Below are 15509 nucleotides of genomic sequence, written 5' to 3' on the forward strand. Positions count from 1 at the left end.
TCACAATCAATCATCTCAAAGACTCTTCAGAAAAGATTAATTTCTTCCAATCTGTATTTCTCAGGAACAGCAGCATTTATTATACATTTTATATTCATATATATATATATTTATATATTTTACCTGCAAAAGAAATGTTGCAACTCTTCGGCGTGTCTACCTCTGGTATAACACTAAGTTCGTGTTGTTCCAAATCAAGCCCTAACTTGACTTTTGCCACGGGTGGTTTGGAAGATTTCCATTTCTGTTCTCTACATAGAACTTTCTCAGACTGTTCTGTAAAACAAAGTTTTGCACATTGGAATAATACGTATGTATCAAATTAACTTGGGAGATGGAAGAGACTCCATCTCAGCTGCAAAATGAGAAAAATTATAATGAAAAATACTATACGGCCTTACCGGTTTGCTCAGCTGGACTGATGCACCGTGAAATCATTTCACTTCCATGAAATTTACTCCTGCCACAATTCTCTTGCTGGTAGTCTTCTGAGACTTGGAAAAAGTCAGTCCTATTAATCCAGTCAGGCTTTTGTGCCTTCGTCATTTCTTCATTTGTGCACATACGTCTCACCTTAAAAGGAGCAGCGGGGCGGGGTGAAGCAATTGTATATAAGACTATATTTATACGCAGTTATCAAACCAGCATCTTCCATTTATCAAACCACATTAGATCAGAATACTTAGCATTTTTAACAGGAACAATTCCTGAAAAGTCTGCTTTTAGTTTTTCAGCTTCTGAATTCTGGAATTTTAGCTGGAGACTGTAAAAGCAAGAGACAGGGACTCCAGGCAATAGTTATTTTTCTAAGATGGCTTTTGTTTTAAAAAAAAAAAAAAAGAAAAAAAAAAGGGCGGGGGGGAGAGGGCAGGCAGAAGTTGCTTCTTTAGAAACTCAAAATAAACTTGGATTTTTCTTCTGTTACCCAGGAACAAGCAAAATTACAAGTCAAGAGGGCAGCTGCCAAACCAATTTCCTAACGGGTACACATAAAAAGACAAACTTTAAAAAATAATCTATTCAAAATGCTTACAATATCCTTTGCAGTACTGCTTAACTATTTTTAATGCAAAAGCTGTTTTACACATATAGCTGCATTTCTAGAGCTGAAGAAAACTATACCTGCAGATATTTCAGACAACATAACTATTTCAACAGGCATTATGCTCAGAGACCAAGCACAGAAGTTCATACTATTTCTGTTAGACTGAACAAAACAGCGCTCTTGGGGCTTACAGAAAAGAACTACTGATTACAAATCACAAGTCCTAATTAAAATTTTCATTATGTTAAATCACCTAAAACTATCAACACTCCATGGGATACTTCGCTAATTGGTAGCATTCACTCAAGTTTGATCACCTACTAGATGACTCACCATGCAAAGCAAAGCATTTACAAAGCTTACCTGCTTGTTCAGAAATTCTTTCAAAGCCTCTTGCTGTCTCTGCATCTGTTCCTTCAATTTATCTTGCTTCTGTAAAAGAAGTTGTTCTTGTATTTTCTGTCTAGAAAGAAGAGCTTCTCTTTGTGCATCTAGCTGCTCTTGCAATTCTTTCAAATACTTTTGCTGAGCTTGGATGCTTTCTGATGAGGCCAACACTCTGTCCCTTAAATTCAGTATACCAGAATAATTTAACAAAGATGCCTCTCCTGGTTTTGATATCAAGAATTCCTCAACACCCTGGGCTTTAGATTCTTCATGAGATGAAGTCATGGGTTCAGAAAGATTGAGGAGTTGTTCAAGGCTTGTTTTGATGGTGCTCTCTGCAGATCCCTGCTGATACACCAAAGAATCAACTGAGACTTCCTGAAGTATATGAGATCCCTTTGTTGCTGGCATGAGGGGTGTTTTAAGTGCAGGTTCTTCTCCAGCTTCTGTCTCTGTTTGATGGTTAGGTATCTTCTGAGTTGACTCTTTAAAGTGCACTGTTTCTGAAGGCTCAGAGGAACCTTCTGCAGGCAAAACAAATTTAACGTGTTGTACGCGTGCTTCTGGTTGCATTCTTACTGCAGTGACGTCTTTTGTGACTAACCCTGATGGTAACTGGAACTGAGATGGTTCTCTGATGTGATTATTGGAGGTTTCCAACATTCCCCCTTGTTCCTGTGAAGGACAGCCACACGGCAAGCAAAACTCTCCATGCTTCAATTTTGAAGCTTCTAAAAACTGCACATGTCTGCCAGGACAAACGTTATGCATTTGCTCTTCATGTTTCTGTGAAGATGGTTTTTCCAACGTATGCAATGTTCCTGAAAACACAGGTAGCGACCGTGCATACTCTTGTGCATGAACTTGTTCAGATGACTGATATTGTGTTGGTTGCACTCCTCGCCTCTGTAGAAGTGGTTCTAAGACAGGCTTTAGACTAATTGATTTTGATTCCACCATGCTTGAAGATGTTGCAGAAGTAGACAAGTATCTTTGCTTCAACTTATTCTGATACTCCTGTATACGCTTTCTAGCTTCTTCAATGGAGTGTTTGTGCAGCCTGAACAGAAAGAAAACATGAACCCTTACAGAGTGGTGCAAAGATAAACATCAATTTCAACAATCAATGCTATTCAAATTACTTTGAAACAGGCAACTCAGACTTCTGTTTCATAAAGGAATTTACCTATTTTGCTGCAGAAGGCGTTGTTGGTAATTACGAATCATCTGTAAATGGCTGTCTTCTCTAGGACTCCTGGTTTCTGACACAGTAGTATTTCCAGTCTAATCAAAATAAAATAAGTTTAAGTGCACATACACAAATAACTCACAGACAACTATTAAAGCAACAACCTTAAGCTGTATATTCTTTCTCCTAAGTTTACAGAAGCCACTGTGTACCACTGTTTGACGTCTGTGAGATTTCAGCCTGAGGCAATGAAGCTAAAGCAGTTTCTGGAACAGATGGCCTACAGCTACAGTCTCTCTTGGCAAGTCGAGCATACACCGTCAAAGTCAATGGTGCTTACAGCAGCTTAGCTCAAAGAGGTAAATGTACCCAGTAGCAAATTCAGGGAGCAATGATCCAACAGAGCTGCATTTTCAAGGCAATCAGATTCTCAGAAAACTACAGGTTGTGCAAATGATTCAAAATTTAAAAAAAAAAAAAAAAAAAAAATTGCTTTTCTTCAACATCCTCAATAAATTCCTCTTCTTTAAGTAGCTGTTTAAGATTTAGACAGAAAGAGATGTAGAAATCTTCCCGCCCTCCCCCCCCCAAGATTGTTTTTCCCTTCTTGAAAAATGATACCTGTGCACGCATAATCATTATATGACTCTAATCAGATTTTACTAACAGGTATTTTAAACAGAGATGCTGTCCCTAGGATTATGCAAAGACAATCCAATATTCAAAGTCCAGTGATATCGTGTGAAATACAAGCTTCTACATTAGACAAAACAAAGCTTTTACATGTACAAATTTCTGATTCATAGCCTAAGAAATAAAAATTGATTGATTGTCTTGATTGATATAATTTAAAATTGGCAAATGGTACTCTAAATTTTTATAATAAGGATAGTTAAAAAGCTACACACAATTTTCTACAGTTCTTCACCTCATGTTCTACTTTGTTCTGCTGATCTGTAGAAGGAACACTGTGGCTTTGTACCAGCTGACTTTGCTCTTCCTGCTCTTTATTTTTCTTAGCCTCCTCCAAACAGGTTTGCATTTGGATCTTCAGAAAATCAGCTTCCAAACGTGCTCTCTCTTCTTCAATTTGTTTAAGTAAGGCCAGCTGTTCCTGTTTCTGTTGCTCTATTTGCTCATTCTATTGAGAATAAAAATGAGGGTCAATCTCCAGAACTGAATGACAAAAAAAAAAGAAAAAAAAGAAGAAAAAAGAGACCCAGACACCACCACACACAAAACTTTGTTCCAACTTACAGCAGAAATTTTACTGCTTGTGACAGACAATTCCAAACTGTAAGAGGCCTTTAAAAATAGCTCCAAAGTTTACAAGAATAATTTTGTTTTACTGGCTAGATATTTCTAATAGTCCCTGAATCCACTTACTATTGCACTATTATCTGTTCTCAAATTAATAGAATGGATAAAATCAGAATCTAACCATTCAAGATACATTATCATTTTCCAGAGACTGCAAAAGAAGTCCTTTTCTTAAATTGAATTCAGAAATCTACTTTGCATTTTATAGAGCTTTTCTTCAAGAGTTCAACACATTTAAATGTGAATTCAAGCCTTACGAAACTTCTGAAATAGCTAATGTATAACCACTTTAAGAACACTCCATAAATCTCTGAAGGGATTTGTTTATTTTTATTCTCTATCCATGTACCTATCAGCTACAAATCACTTAGATCCAGGCATAGCAACAGCATATATACTTTTAAAATGGAAGTGAAGAAAAATTTCAAAGTACTGGCAAAGATGAAGTGGACAACAGCCTTCAATGAGACAGTCTGAATGGGCATGTCAGGAAGAGCGACCCGAGAAAAAGCTAGACCTGAGAACAGTTAACGTGGACATAGCAATATATACATGCCCGGCCCCGGGCAGGTGCAAAGTGAGAGAAAATTAATGTTAAAGAAAGTAACCACACTTTCACAGAGTATCTGCTGCTTTTTATTCCCCCCTCCAAACCCGTAATATTTTGTCAAATTTTTGTTTCCTGAATTTCTGGACTTTAACTCTACAATTTAAGGCTGCACTAAGGCTGAATTTCAACTTTTTTTTTTTTTAAATTGATAAACCACCAATAATAGCTGGTAGGTGTCTAAGGATACAAAAAAAATATAATGAAACGTATGCAATACATATAATGAAATAATACACAAAGTTATTATTTTCTAAATATAATAAATTTAGCATTCCCATAGACACAAAAGACTTTCTGCATTTGTTTCCTAGTTAATAAAAAAACCCAAAACAAACCAAAGAACCCCCCAAAATACTCAAGGTTTGTAAGCTTTTCCTGTCACTCTAAACACAATCCCGCAGACCTTCCTATGTTGTTACAGAGTCAGTAAAGTTATCAGATTTGTATATTGTTGACTACATCCTCCCTAAAGCAAAGGTATTAATCTGCAATTGGGATTCTCATTTAATCGTAGCATGGCATCCCTTGCCTATAGCACTTGTTAGATTTTAAGAAACTGAGTTTTTCCACTCCATTCTAAAATCCAGCTAGAGTTTAGTAATTTTTAAAAAGTTAAGACACAGAGGGTAAGTATAGAAAATGTTACAGTAAAAGTTTAAGTGTTACAAGTATCATAAAAGGGTCTATAGCTGCTGGATAACCTGAAGCATTTTCAAGTCTTTTGTAAATCACTTTTTTTATGCCATAACTGAGATAGGAAGAAGTACACACACACTTACCCACTTTTGTCTCTCCTTTTCCATTCTAATTTTAGCTGCTTGTTCTTGAGGATGGATTAGAATTGAATTTTCAGCTGCAACTGTATTTTCCAGCATTTTCACAGAGTCTAAAATGTACATTATTTAACTGTAATTGCAGTCAGAAAGAGCCCTGGATCTTCACATCTTGCTTTACAGTTTCCCAAGCTCTCTAAACAAAATGCCTAAGCTGCTCTTGAAAAGATTACCATCTCCATCCCACTACTCTGCCTGTCTCCGTAAGCTGGAAAATCAGTTTTTTATATTATTTAAGCCTTTAATGGCCCTTTATCATGCATCTTTCTTAAATATACAGTAATGGCCCAGCTCCAACAGGACTGAAGATTGCTTCTACCCAGATCACTCGGAAGCCTAATAGCAAGATCAGCCTGAGGAATAAAAAGCCATACATTAACCTCTCGGAACAAAGAGGGTCTAAAACTGGCACTCTCCAGGCAAATGATTTAACATTTGGCTATTGCACAAAAAGCAAGTCTTCATCCTGTACTATTAGCTTCAAATAGCAGCACATTTTCCCCAGAGGCATGTTTTCACTCATGCTACATTCTTCAATCCCCAGGAATTATGCTGGTGTATCCATGTACACAATTGAGCAAAATCACTTAATCTCATTTTAAAAAACAAGCAACCTATGAAAGTAAAAAAAAACCCCAAAACCACCACAACTGGATCACTTTAATACTTCAGAAATCCCACTTAGCATACAAGTTCACCAACTTCAGCACTAGCATGACCAAAAGAGCACAAAGGATAGAAATGGGAAGTAACCCCAAAATTATTTGGCTACCGAACAAAATGGAACGTCTAATTGCTACAAATTCCAGTTTTACAAAGAGGCTTTTCAGAATGGTGCCTGGAAGCAGAAAAAAAACCTCCATGACTTCAAGACACATCAGATCACGCTTGTCTTGTGCATTTCTAGCTGTGAACCTCTGAAGCATCTGGCTTTTCTAGTCCAACAGGTACAGAACTTCAATGCCCAATTTTGCACTTGGGAATTCTACTCCTGGAGGCAAACATCTATTAAAGCATGGCAACACTAAGTGTGACAACAATTTGGGTGAGATTTAGAAGATACAAAGGTATTTTGGACATCTTTTCTCCACAAGATCCTAATGGGCAAACTGGACATAAGAGCAAAAACCTCTCCTATTTGTGGTTTCAACAATCCACAACACACTGTGGGAAAAGACAGGAGAATTGTACTTTCTGGCAACATGACAAAACACCACCACTGAAAATCCATTAAACAGTTTTGTTACAGTCCACCCTTACAAGTCGTCTTGCTTCTACACAACAAATTCTGATGCAAGTATGTAATTACGTACCTTTGGCTTCACATACTGTATTTTTCTGTTGCTCACAGTTAAGTTCTAAATCACATAATTGTCTCTCTTCACTAGCAATTGTGCCTGATTCAATAGTCTCAATTTCACTTTGAATCTCTTTCTCACTTTTTGATGTCCACTCCTCTTTTTGGCTTCTAATCTTGTTCAGCAATTTCTTTAAGGCAAGTTTTGACTGAGGTTGGTGAGTTTTCGCTTCTTCATGATCTATAAAGAATATATACTGTTAAGAGTTTTGGGTAATAAATATCTTCACATCATAAAACCAAAAAACCCTCTTTTTTTTTTTTTTTTTTTTTTTTTTTTAAATTGCTTATATAGTTGGACAAATAGCTCAGGTATATTACCAAGTGTTAAAAGCTTAACAATATTTTCCCTTACCTGCAAGAAAGCAGCAGTAATTTGTCTCTGCATGCTATAAAAGGAGGGCTAAGCTAGTTGTAGTGTTTCACAGTCAGACTACTCCTAGGCTGTACTGTTGCAGAAACAAGCAGTACTATGCCCCTGCCTGCTTGTATGTTCCTGCCCCCTCCCTTGTATTAGCACTGGCAACACAATGCATCACAGACCAAAAAACAGATTCTGCCAGCAAAGGGATATGGCAGAAATGCTTGGCCAAGCAGCAAGTTCACTAACACACTTCTTGTTCACATCACATTATCCTGTACACACCACAAGTGAAGGAGTACACACACACATGCAACTGTTGCAGCTTACTCGTTCAGGTTTGTGATCGAGTTGCTCCATATTACATAAAGGACATACTGTAAGTAGACTTTCATACAAAGTCAAGTGTTAACTTTGAAATATTTCAAAGCACAAAAATGAAAAATATTTAAGTTCACATACCAGCATCATCCCATAATTTACACTAATTATATAGCAATAATTATGGCTACTAACAGTGTAGTTCTTACAACAATTAAAAATTATTCTCACTATACTAATAAACTGAAGTATATTAGAAAAATAAGTCACATTATAATTTTTAAAATCATAATCATTAGCATATTATCATCCATGATAAACATCATAGACCACTTGATACTGAAATACTTCACAGGCATTACAGAATTTTAAGTATTTAAGACATTTTAGTTAATACTGGTTAATTTATTTGATATATTAAATTAAAACACTTCTACTATAAACCCAAAAAGTTTAAGTTAAATGTTAAATTTAAAAGCTTTACTTTCTGATTCATTGGGGACCTCCTCTTCTATCATCTGTCCCAATTCTTCTCGAGTATCACAAGCAGATTCTGGTTGAGTGTTACAAGCAGATTCTTGCTCCAAAGAGATATCAAGATCATTATCTTGAGATCTATCAGAAAGGGGTGGCAAAGGTTGTGGCTCAAACTGCAAAATCAGGTCTCCTTTCATTTCTAATTAAAAGAACACAACCACATAAGACGACCAATTGGAACAAAAAGCAAGCAACACTGCAAGACCACACTCAGCATAGAAATCCCTAAGAATATCAATATCTTGTTTCACAACAGATTTAATCCAACTATTTTTTCTTTCCAAAATAGAAGCTTCAGAATTGTTTAGATCATTAGCCATCTATTTATTCAGAAATTCCACGGGGTTTTCCACTAGAATATGCTGTCTTTCAGAATAAAAGTTTATGTGATAAAAGGCTTATCTTTACACAAAAAGCAGCACACAGGAACAATTACACACAGGAGGATCCCAGTAACTTCATCAGGGAAAAGATGCATCCTGACCCGGCTGCTCACCAGGCTGTCACAGGATAGTGATTGATCACATGGTCCAGGTGTGAAATTCTATAAGACTAGTCAACAGGAGTTCTCCCACAACCACCTTACCGACTGATGGGGTTACTGCCTATAAGGGGTGTGGGACACATGGGAAGATCATCTTGGGATTGTATAATTATAGATGTTTAGGGGAAGAACCAAAGGGAGGGAAAGGAAAGGATCAAGTTAGTCTGGAGAGGAGCTAGTGTGAGGAAAAATGTAAGAGTAAGGGGATAAAAGGGGCCAGACAGTACACTTGTCTGGCCATGCACTGTGCCCAACAGTCTGCCCTGTCTTCTCACTAAATTCCATTTGTAACTGTTTCCCTGGGTGAGGAACCCTCTATTTTGTATACATACATGTGTGTATGGATACAGAAGGGCCAGCAACTGGAGTGGGGACCAAAAGTCACAGGGGCACCTGTGTCCAGAGCACTACCAACTGCAGAAACCAGAACGAGTGCATATTATGTGGGTATGAGTATCAGCATGCAGTGGCTAGCACATCCCAAGCCAGACTAGCCAGCAAGAACGATAAGAGGCTTAGGAGCTAGGTATCAAGCAGCCCTAAGACTGGGCTGGATACTGGGGAGGCCTGGGGATCTGCAAGCTGGCAAGGGGAGGGATCAGGAGATCCAAGCATCCAAGCTAGCTACAGGGGAGACCATGGGGTCTCACAGTGAACTAAGAAACCTGCCAATACGTGTGTGTACATCTCAGAGACAACTGGAGACAAGAGGATCCAGGGTCAGCTACTGGATAGACTAAGTATTTAAGGTCAGTTACCACAGGGATCCATAGCATGTGCATGTCTGTGCATACGTTCCCATACCCAACTAGTTCTGTGCAGCAACAACTGGAGCAGAGCAGCAGGCCTTGGGGTTTCATATGCCCAGGAGCCAGCAACTGGGGAGACTAAGGATCGAGGGCCAGCTGCTAGGCAGAGTGAGTGTTTAAAGCGACTTACCGAGTGACCCATAGCACATATTTGAGCATACCAGTGCTTATGTGGACATATGAGGTAACTAGAAGGCTACAGGGTCCAGGATAAATTACTGGGTAGATTGAGTGTCTAAGACCAACTGCTGGAGGGATCCATACTGTGTATACAGATGTATATCCCACTAAAAGGCCTCCATCCTGATCAGCCAGAGCAGTGAACAGGATGAGGCCATTTGCACTGTTTGTATTTAATGCGAGTGCTGTGTTTTCTGTGTTGGCCTGTGTGGCCAGCTGTGTGTGTGTGTACCGAAAGCCTGTTCATGTGCGTGCCTACTGTGAATACACATGCAGCCTTGCTACTGGGGCTGGACTGGGAAGAGGCAGCTGCAGCAGCCTCTCCTCTACTGGGCTATCAGATTCAGCCACCTCCAGCAAATTACTTACTCCTGTCTTCGCTGTACATATCTTCAAATGCAAACTCCAATTCTCTCTGCCATTCTTCTTTTATTTCCCTGCGTTTGTATGCAGGCACAAAAAGTTGAGGTGGCATCTGCGCTACAATCTGTCTTCTACGCATCCGATCCACATTCTGCATTTGCTCAAGTTCTTTCAGTAGCCTTTCCCTGTCCTTCAAACATAAAGAAGGGATAACATTATCATTTAGTGTTCACATTCGGACAGCCATATGTCAGGACTGATAAAATACTTCAATTTGGTTACCATGAAGTTTTTTTAATCCTTAATGTTTAAAGTAAATTTTATTCTAGGGAGAAAGTGCTTCCTTGAGAGAAGGCTGTATCTGACCTTTAAACCCAAGAGTCATCAATACTACCTAGAAGATCTATTGTTAAATAAAGAATTAGACTATACACCTGTAGTCCAACTTTCTTCAACAGAATTACATCTTCTGTTTTACAAGGTAAATGAGTACTTCCTTTGGCAAGTTACTTTTATTAGTATATACTTCAGCACTTGCTACTTTTTCAGACGTGAACTAAATACTCTTGGCACACTACCATTATACATGAAAACTATTTTAAAAAAAGCTTTATTTGAAGTTTGGTTGGGTTTTCTCCCTGTTAACTTAAGGAGCATCAGTAATACTTCCACAGTTCCCCATTTTAGTTAGGTTACTCATTCAGGGCCAATCATATCTCAACTAAAAAACAGGAAGCTTTTGCTACTTCTAGCCTCCAAAGATACTTGTGAAAGTAACAGACAGTAAAACAAAGTTCAGAGCATCCCTCTAGGTACAAAGACATTTCTCAATACTTCAGTTTTTACTTCTTAAAGGAAACAATTTCAGTATTTCCAGACTTACACACTAACAGAACCGCAGTCTTAAAGTAAAAACTTTGAAAAGTTTTCCAAAAATAAAAAATATATTGTTGCCTTCTTAATAATAAATTAATTTTTTTCCCCTGAAGCACAGAATAATCAACCCAACTAAAGCTGGTGTGGAAAAGTAGAGCTCATCACCTATTAAAAAAGTTTAGCTTGATTATTACAGATTGGTTAACAGCTGGTCAAACAAAGATAAAAATTAAAGGATGTTCTTTCATTCTCCCTCCTTCCAGATAGCCAAAATAAGCAAACAGAGTTTGGTGCTTTTTAAACACATTCTGAAAACTCCATTTAGTCCACCAGTTTTCCTCCTGTAACTATAATTCCTTTCTTTACTGATCACCTACCTACAACTTCCTTAACACTGGTCATTTTGACATTAAAATCAAGCACAACTACTTTGCCTACCTGAGCCAAATGCACCTTCTTCAAGGCATGACTTCCTCTGAGATGCGCCTTTTCAAGCTGCTCTCTTCTCTCCCTCTCTGCCTCTCTGTGTAGTTCCTCCAAACGTTTCCCTTCTTCTTCAGCAGCTAATCGAGCATCTGGCTGGCAGTCAATCAATAGTTTAGTCCATGAAGTTCTTTGTGGTAGTTTAAAGCATATGTAACAATAAATAAATGAATAATTCTGCAGCAAAAGCACTTTAAAAAAAAAAGACATACAATGCCATATGAACACCCTTGAAGGTTTATAATTCTTGGTTGCAGGCAGGACCAAACTAGTTTTTTTACCTTTGAGGGGAAAAAAAAAGCGCATATTTACATATTCCATAAGCATAGGTGTCAAAGTGTTCTAGTTTCAAGCTGTACTAGGGACAACCATTTGTATGATTTATTTGTTATAGCAGAGTGGTTATTTCTCCTACAATAAAAGGTAAAATGAATAATACAGTCGATATTACAGATTGACTACTTTTATCTTCATGTTTGTTTTTTTAAACGGGGGGGCAGAATTAAATACAGAAGCGTTTTCATTCTCATTTGGGAAAGCAGAAACAATCTGCAATTTTTAAATATGAAAAATCTTACTAACACATGAAAATTAAAAAAATACATAAGTAAAAAAAACCCCAAGAAACCACTGCACATAAGCAAGGCTACAAAGATTAACATTTTGGAATTTTCCATGACAAAGCTGAGCAAACTACAGTATTTCCTCTTATTGTTTAGCCCTAGTCCTTCAAATGTGAAGAAAACCTAGAACTTCATGAATGCACTGAAAAAAATATTCACAAAACCAAATTTATCGAGACAGCTTTTCTAGTCTAAAAGAGGCTGATCCAGAACAGGAACTTAGATCGTGGTCTCACATCACCAATAAACCAAACTGTTGTTTGGTTCACTTCTCAATAGCATTACCTTAATCCAAAAATCATCCTAAAAGCTAAGCTCTTGCTCCATCTCTCACTTTTCCAGTCCCCCCCTTCTTCTGATCTGACTTTGGCCCTTGTCTGAGTCTACTGTAAACTTGAGTAAACTTTCCCATTTGGCAAAAATCTATTCATCATTCTTTTTCCCAAATGAGACTTCTGCCATTTTGGCAAGCTGAAACTGCTGACTGCATGAACAGATGAACACAAATACAAGGTAAACAGTGGGAGTACATAGCTAAAGAGAGGGGAAGAGAAAAAAAGCAGGGCAACTGCAACTATTAATTTATACTAAGCCATAAAGCAGAAGATTTGGGTGTCCTAACATTATACCAGTCTTGTGAACTCACCTCCTTAGAGGTCTATTCATGTGGGACTGTCAGGTGTGATCCTGCAAGTGACTGAGCATGTAACAGGCATTACAAGTTTCCCCATCTAAGATTCCAATTAGTAAGTTGTGTAATGGCTGCTTTATACAAGTTCATATTTTTAAACAAGTTCTAGAAAACTGAATTGCTGATATTCAGACACTGTATGCAATATAAAGAAAGATACATGGAAGCATGTATCACAAACACTTGGAGTTAATCACCTGCTCTCCATCCAATTCTCTGTCCACGTAAGGCTCAGAAATATGATAACGTGTAACAGAAAAGTTGTCAGCACTATAGGGCTTCGCTGCAGGAGTCTTTTTCACTTCAAAATTCTAGGAAGGAAAGTACAAGTACAGGTGTATCAGAGAACAGTATCACTAGCAAAGCAACTAAACAGGACATAAGTGATCTGTACACTTAAATTACTATTAAAAGAAAGCCACGACCCCAAATTCTCTCCTGAAAATATTGTTTAAAACTTCACATACGTTTAATAATTAATAAAACACATCAGCACAAGGCAGATCTAGAGGACTTAACAACTGAGAGCATCTAACAGCCTAAGGCAAACTCCTCCACACAAATTAACATTCATCAGAGAGCTCTGCCAACATGTTTCAAAAGCATTACCTTAATTTAATAGCACTTGAATTTAATTCAGAAATACAAATCCCACTTACAACAGCTGTCACAGTCACCTCAAAGCAAGGCAGCCACAGATCCACAACAGAATTATACCTAACAGCAAAATAACACTTCTCAAGTACAGACTTTCTTTACGAAACTTAGAACCATTATGTCCAATTTATTAGTTGACCAGATAACAGAGCATTTTCCATAACTTCAGTGAAAAGTGTCTATTTATACAATACAAAGTTTTTTTTTTTTATTTGTTTTTTTTTTTTTTTTTAAAGTTTTGGGTACACCACATTTCAACTCTTGTCTGAAAGAGTTTGAACACTGAGCGACCAGGCCCTCCCTCTTCTTTGGCTCAGCCTGATGTTCTCAGTGGGGCAGCTACGCTAGGTAACTCAGTATTCTGTAGGACCTGCCTTTGTACTTCTAACATCTCCTCCATTAATTTTCTCTCAGCTTCCTCTTCCCCAGACTTTCTCCTAAAAAAGGATTCTTATCCACATTAACTAAAACAGCAAGTTTCATAGCCTGAGTGGTTTAAAACTAACATGACTGTAAACAAATGCACATACACAAGGAGTAGCATTAAGCCTCAGGAATATCTTAAACTTACCTCTATGTAAGATGAGGCATACAAAATTTCAGTATTGATTATCTCTTGCTATTTTATAAAGACCGTAGAAAGTGAAGTCTTTAAATTAAAATCCTATGATGTGCAACTAGTTTTAGCCTTACCAACAGAAATTCAGTAACTTATTTTATGGTTCTTAAGCAAATGCATGTTATTCTAACAGGAAAAAAAACATAATGTACAAATAAAAGCACGCGATGAAGAATTTCACCTTTCTTTGTACATAAAGCCGTTTTAAAAATGCTAACTTTCTTAATCAATAAATCATAGTAATTGTAACAGATCAACATTAACCAAAACACTTGTGATACTGATTATAGCTCTGAAAACAGACAAGTCCCATGCCTAAACCTCATTAGTCAGAATACCGACTGCTTGACCTATACTGTGTTACCTTCAGAATGTATAATTAAACCTCAGTCTTCAGAATTATTTTAAAAAATGTAAAACTAACAATTCAGTAATTAATAATTACAATTAACCAATCAAATCTCCAGAATTTTCTTCAAAAGCTGTGAAGATGTGAGAGGCTGCAATTTTCCGATTAATGTCAAAAAGCAATTTAGGTTGAAAAAAAAAGAAATACTTGTAACATTATTAAACCTCATGGTGGAACCACTGTAGCTACGAATTCACCCGTACTTCCATCAAGAGGTTTGTAACACTCCCTCCTTCCCCCCTCCCCGCCAAAGTAACTAATTCTATACTAAAATCTGGCAAAACTGGAGCAGCAATGTATCACGAAATGAACAAAAAAACCCCCCAAACCATCTCTAAAAATATTATGAATACTCAAGAAGAGCAGAGTAACATATAGTAACAATACAGTAACACAGCTGGACATAAGCAATCCAGGAGGTTCCTGATAGATTTGTTGATGATAACTCCCTTCTCCAAGTGATGGAGGAGCAAACAAGGAGAGGTGCTACGCTGGACCTTGTTCTCACCAACAAGGGTGGGCTGGTGGGGAATGTGAAGCTCAAGGGCAGCCTTGGCTGCAGTGACCATGAAACAGTGGAGTTCAAAATCCTTTGGGCAGCAAGGAGGGCACACAGCAAGCTTGCCACCCTGGACTTGAGGAGAGCAGACTTTGGCCTCTTCAGGGATCTCCTTGGTAGAGTGCCATGGGATACAGCCCTGGAGGGAAGAAGGGCCCAAGAAAGCTATTTAATACTCAAAGATCACCTCCTCCAAGCTCAGGAGCAATGCATCCCAACAAAGTCAGGAGGCCTGCATGAATGAACAAGGAGCTCCTGGACAAACTCAAACACAGAAAGAAAGCCTACAGAGGGTGGAAGCAAGGACAGGTAGCCTGGGAGGAATGCAGAGAAATTGTCCAAGCAGCCAGGGATGAGGTTAGGAAAGCTAAAGCCCTGACAGAATTAAATCTGGCCAGGGATGTCAAGGGCAACAAGAAAAGCTTCTATAGGTACATTGGTGATAAAAGAAGACTAGCGAAATTGTGGACCCTCTCTGGAAAGAAATGGGAGACCTGGTTACCAAGGACATGGAGAAGGCTTGAGGTACTCAATGACTTTTTTGCCTCAGTCTTCACTGGCCAGTGCTCCAGCCACAGTGCCCAAGTCCCAGAAGGCAAAGGCAGGGACTGGGAGAATGAAGAACCATCCACTGTAGAAGATCAGGTTCAAGACCACCTAAGGAACCTGAAAGTGCACAAGTCCATGGGACCTGATGAGATGAATCCACGGGTCCTGAGGGAACTGGCAGATGAAG

General features: G+C 38.1%; 1 protein-coding gene across 2 annotated transcripts in view; it reads right to left on the reverse strand.

Moving 5' to 3' along the window:
• CEP295 (centrosomal protein 295kDa) overlaps positions 1–15509 on the reverse strand; it is a 47151-nt gene that overhangs the window by 21089 nt on the left and 10553 nt on the right. The window contains exons 6-16 of one of the 2 annotated variants that reach the window (XM_010578235.1): positions 12727–12840; positions 11171–11311; positions 9863–10046; positions 7908–8099; positions 6698–6922; positions 5331–5437; positions 3550–3762; positions 2619–2716; positions 1409–2492; positions 402–573; positions 124–276 (exon numbers count right to left, since the gene is read on the reverse strand). In XM_010578235.1, the coding sequence (XP_010576537.1) occupies positions 124–276; positions 402–573; positions 1409–2492; positions 2619–2716; positions 3550–3762; positions 5331–5437; positions 6698–6922; positions 7908–8099; positions 9863–10046; positions 11171–11311; positions 12727–12840 (2683 nt within the window). Of the gene's footprint in view, positions 1–123; positions 277–401; positions 574–1408; positions 2493–2618; positions 2717–3549; positions 3763–5330; positions 5438–6697; positions 6923–7907; positions 8100–9862; positions 10047–11170; positions 11346–12726; positions 12841–15509 lie in introns of those variants that run through there. The other variant, XM_010578236.1, reaches the window with a different exon arrangement.

Source organism: Haliaeetus leucocephalus, unplaced genomic scaffold (genome assembly GCF_000737465.1).
Source record: "Haliaeetus leucocephalus isolate CR32 unplaced genomic scaffold, Haliaeetus_leucocephalus-4.0 Scaffold616, whole genome shotgun sequence".
NCBI lineage: Eukaryota > Metazoa > Chordata > Aves > Accipitriformes > Accipitridae > Haliaeetus > Haliaeetus leucocephalus.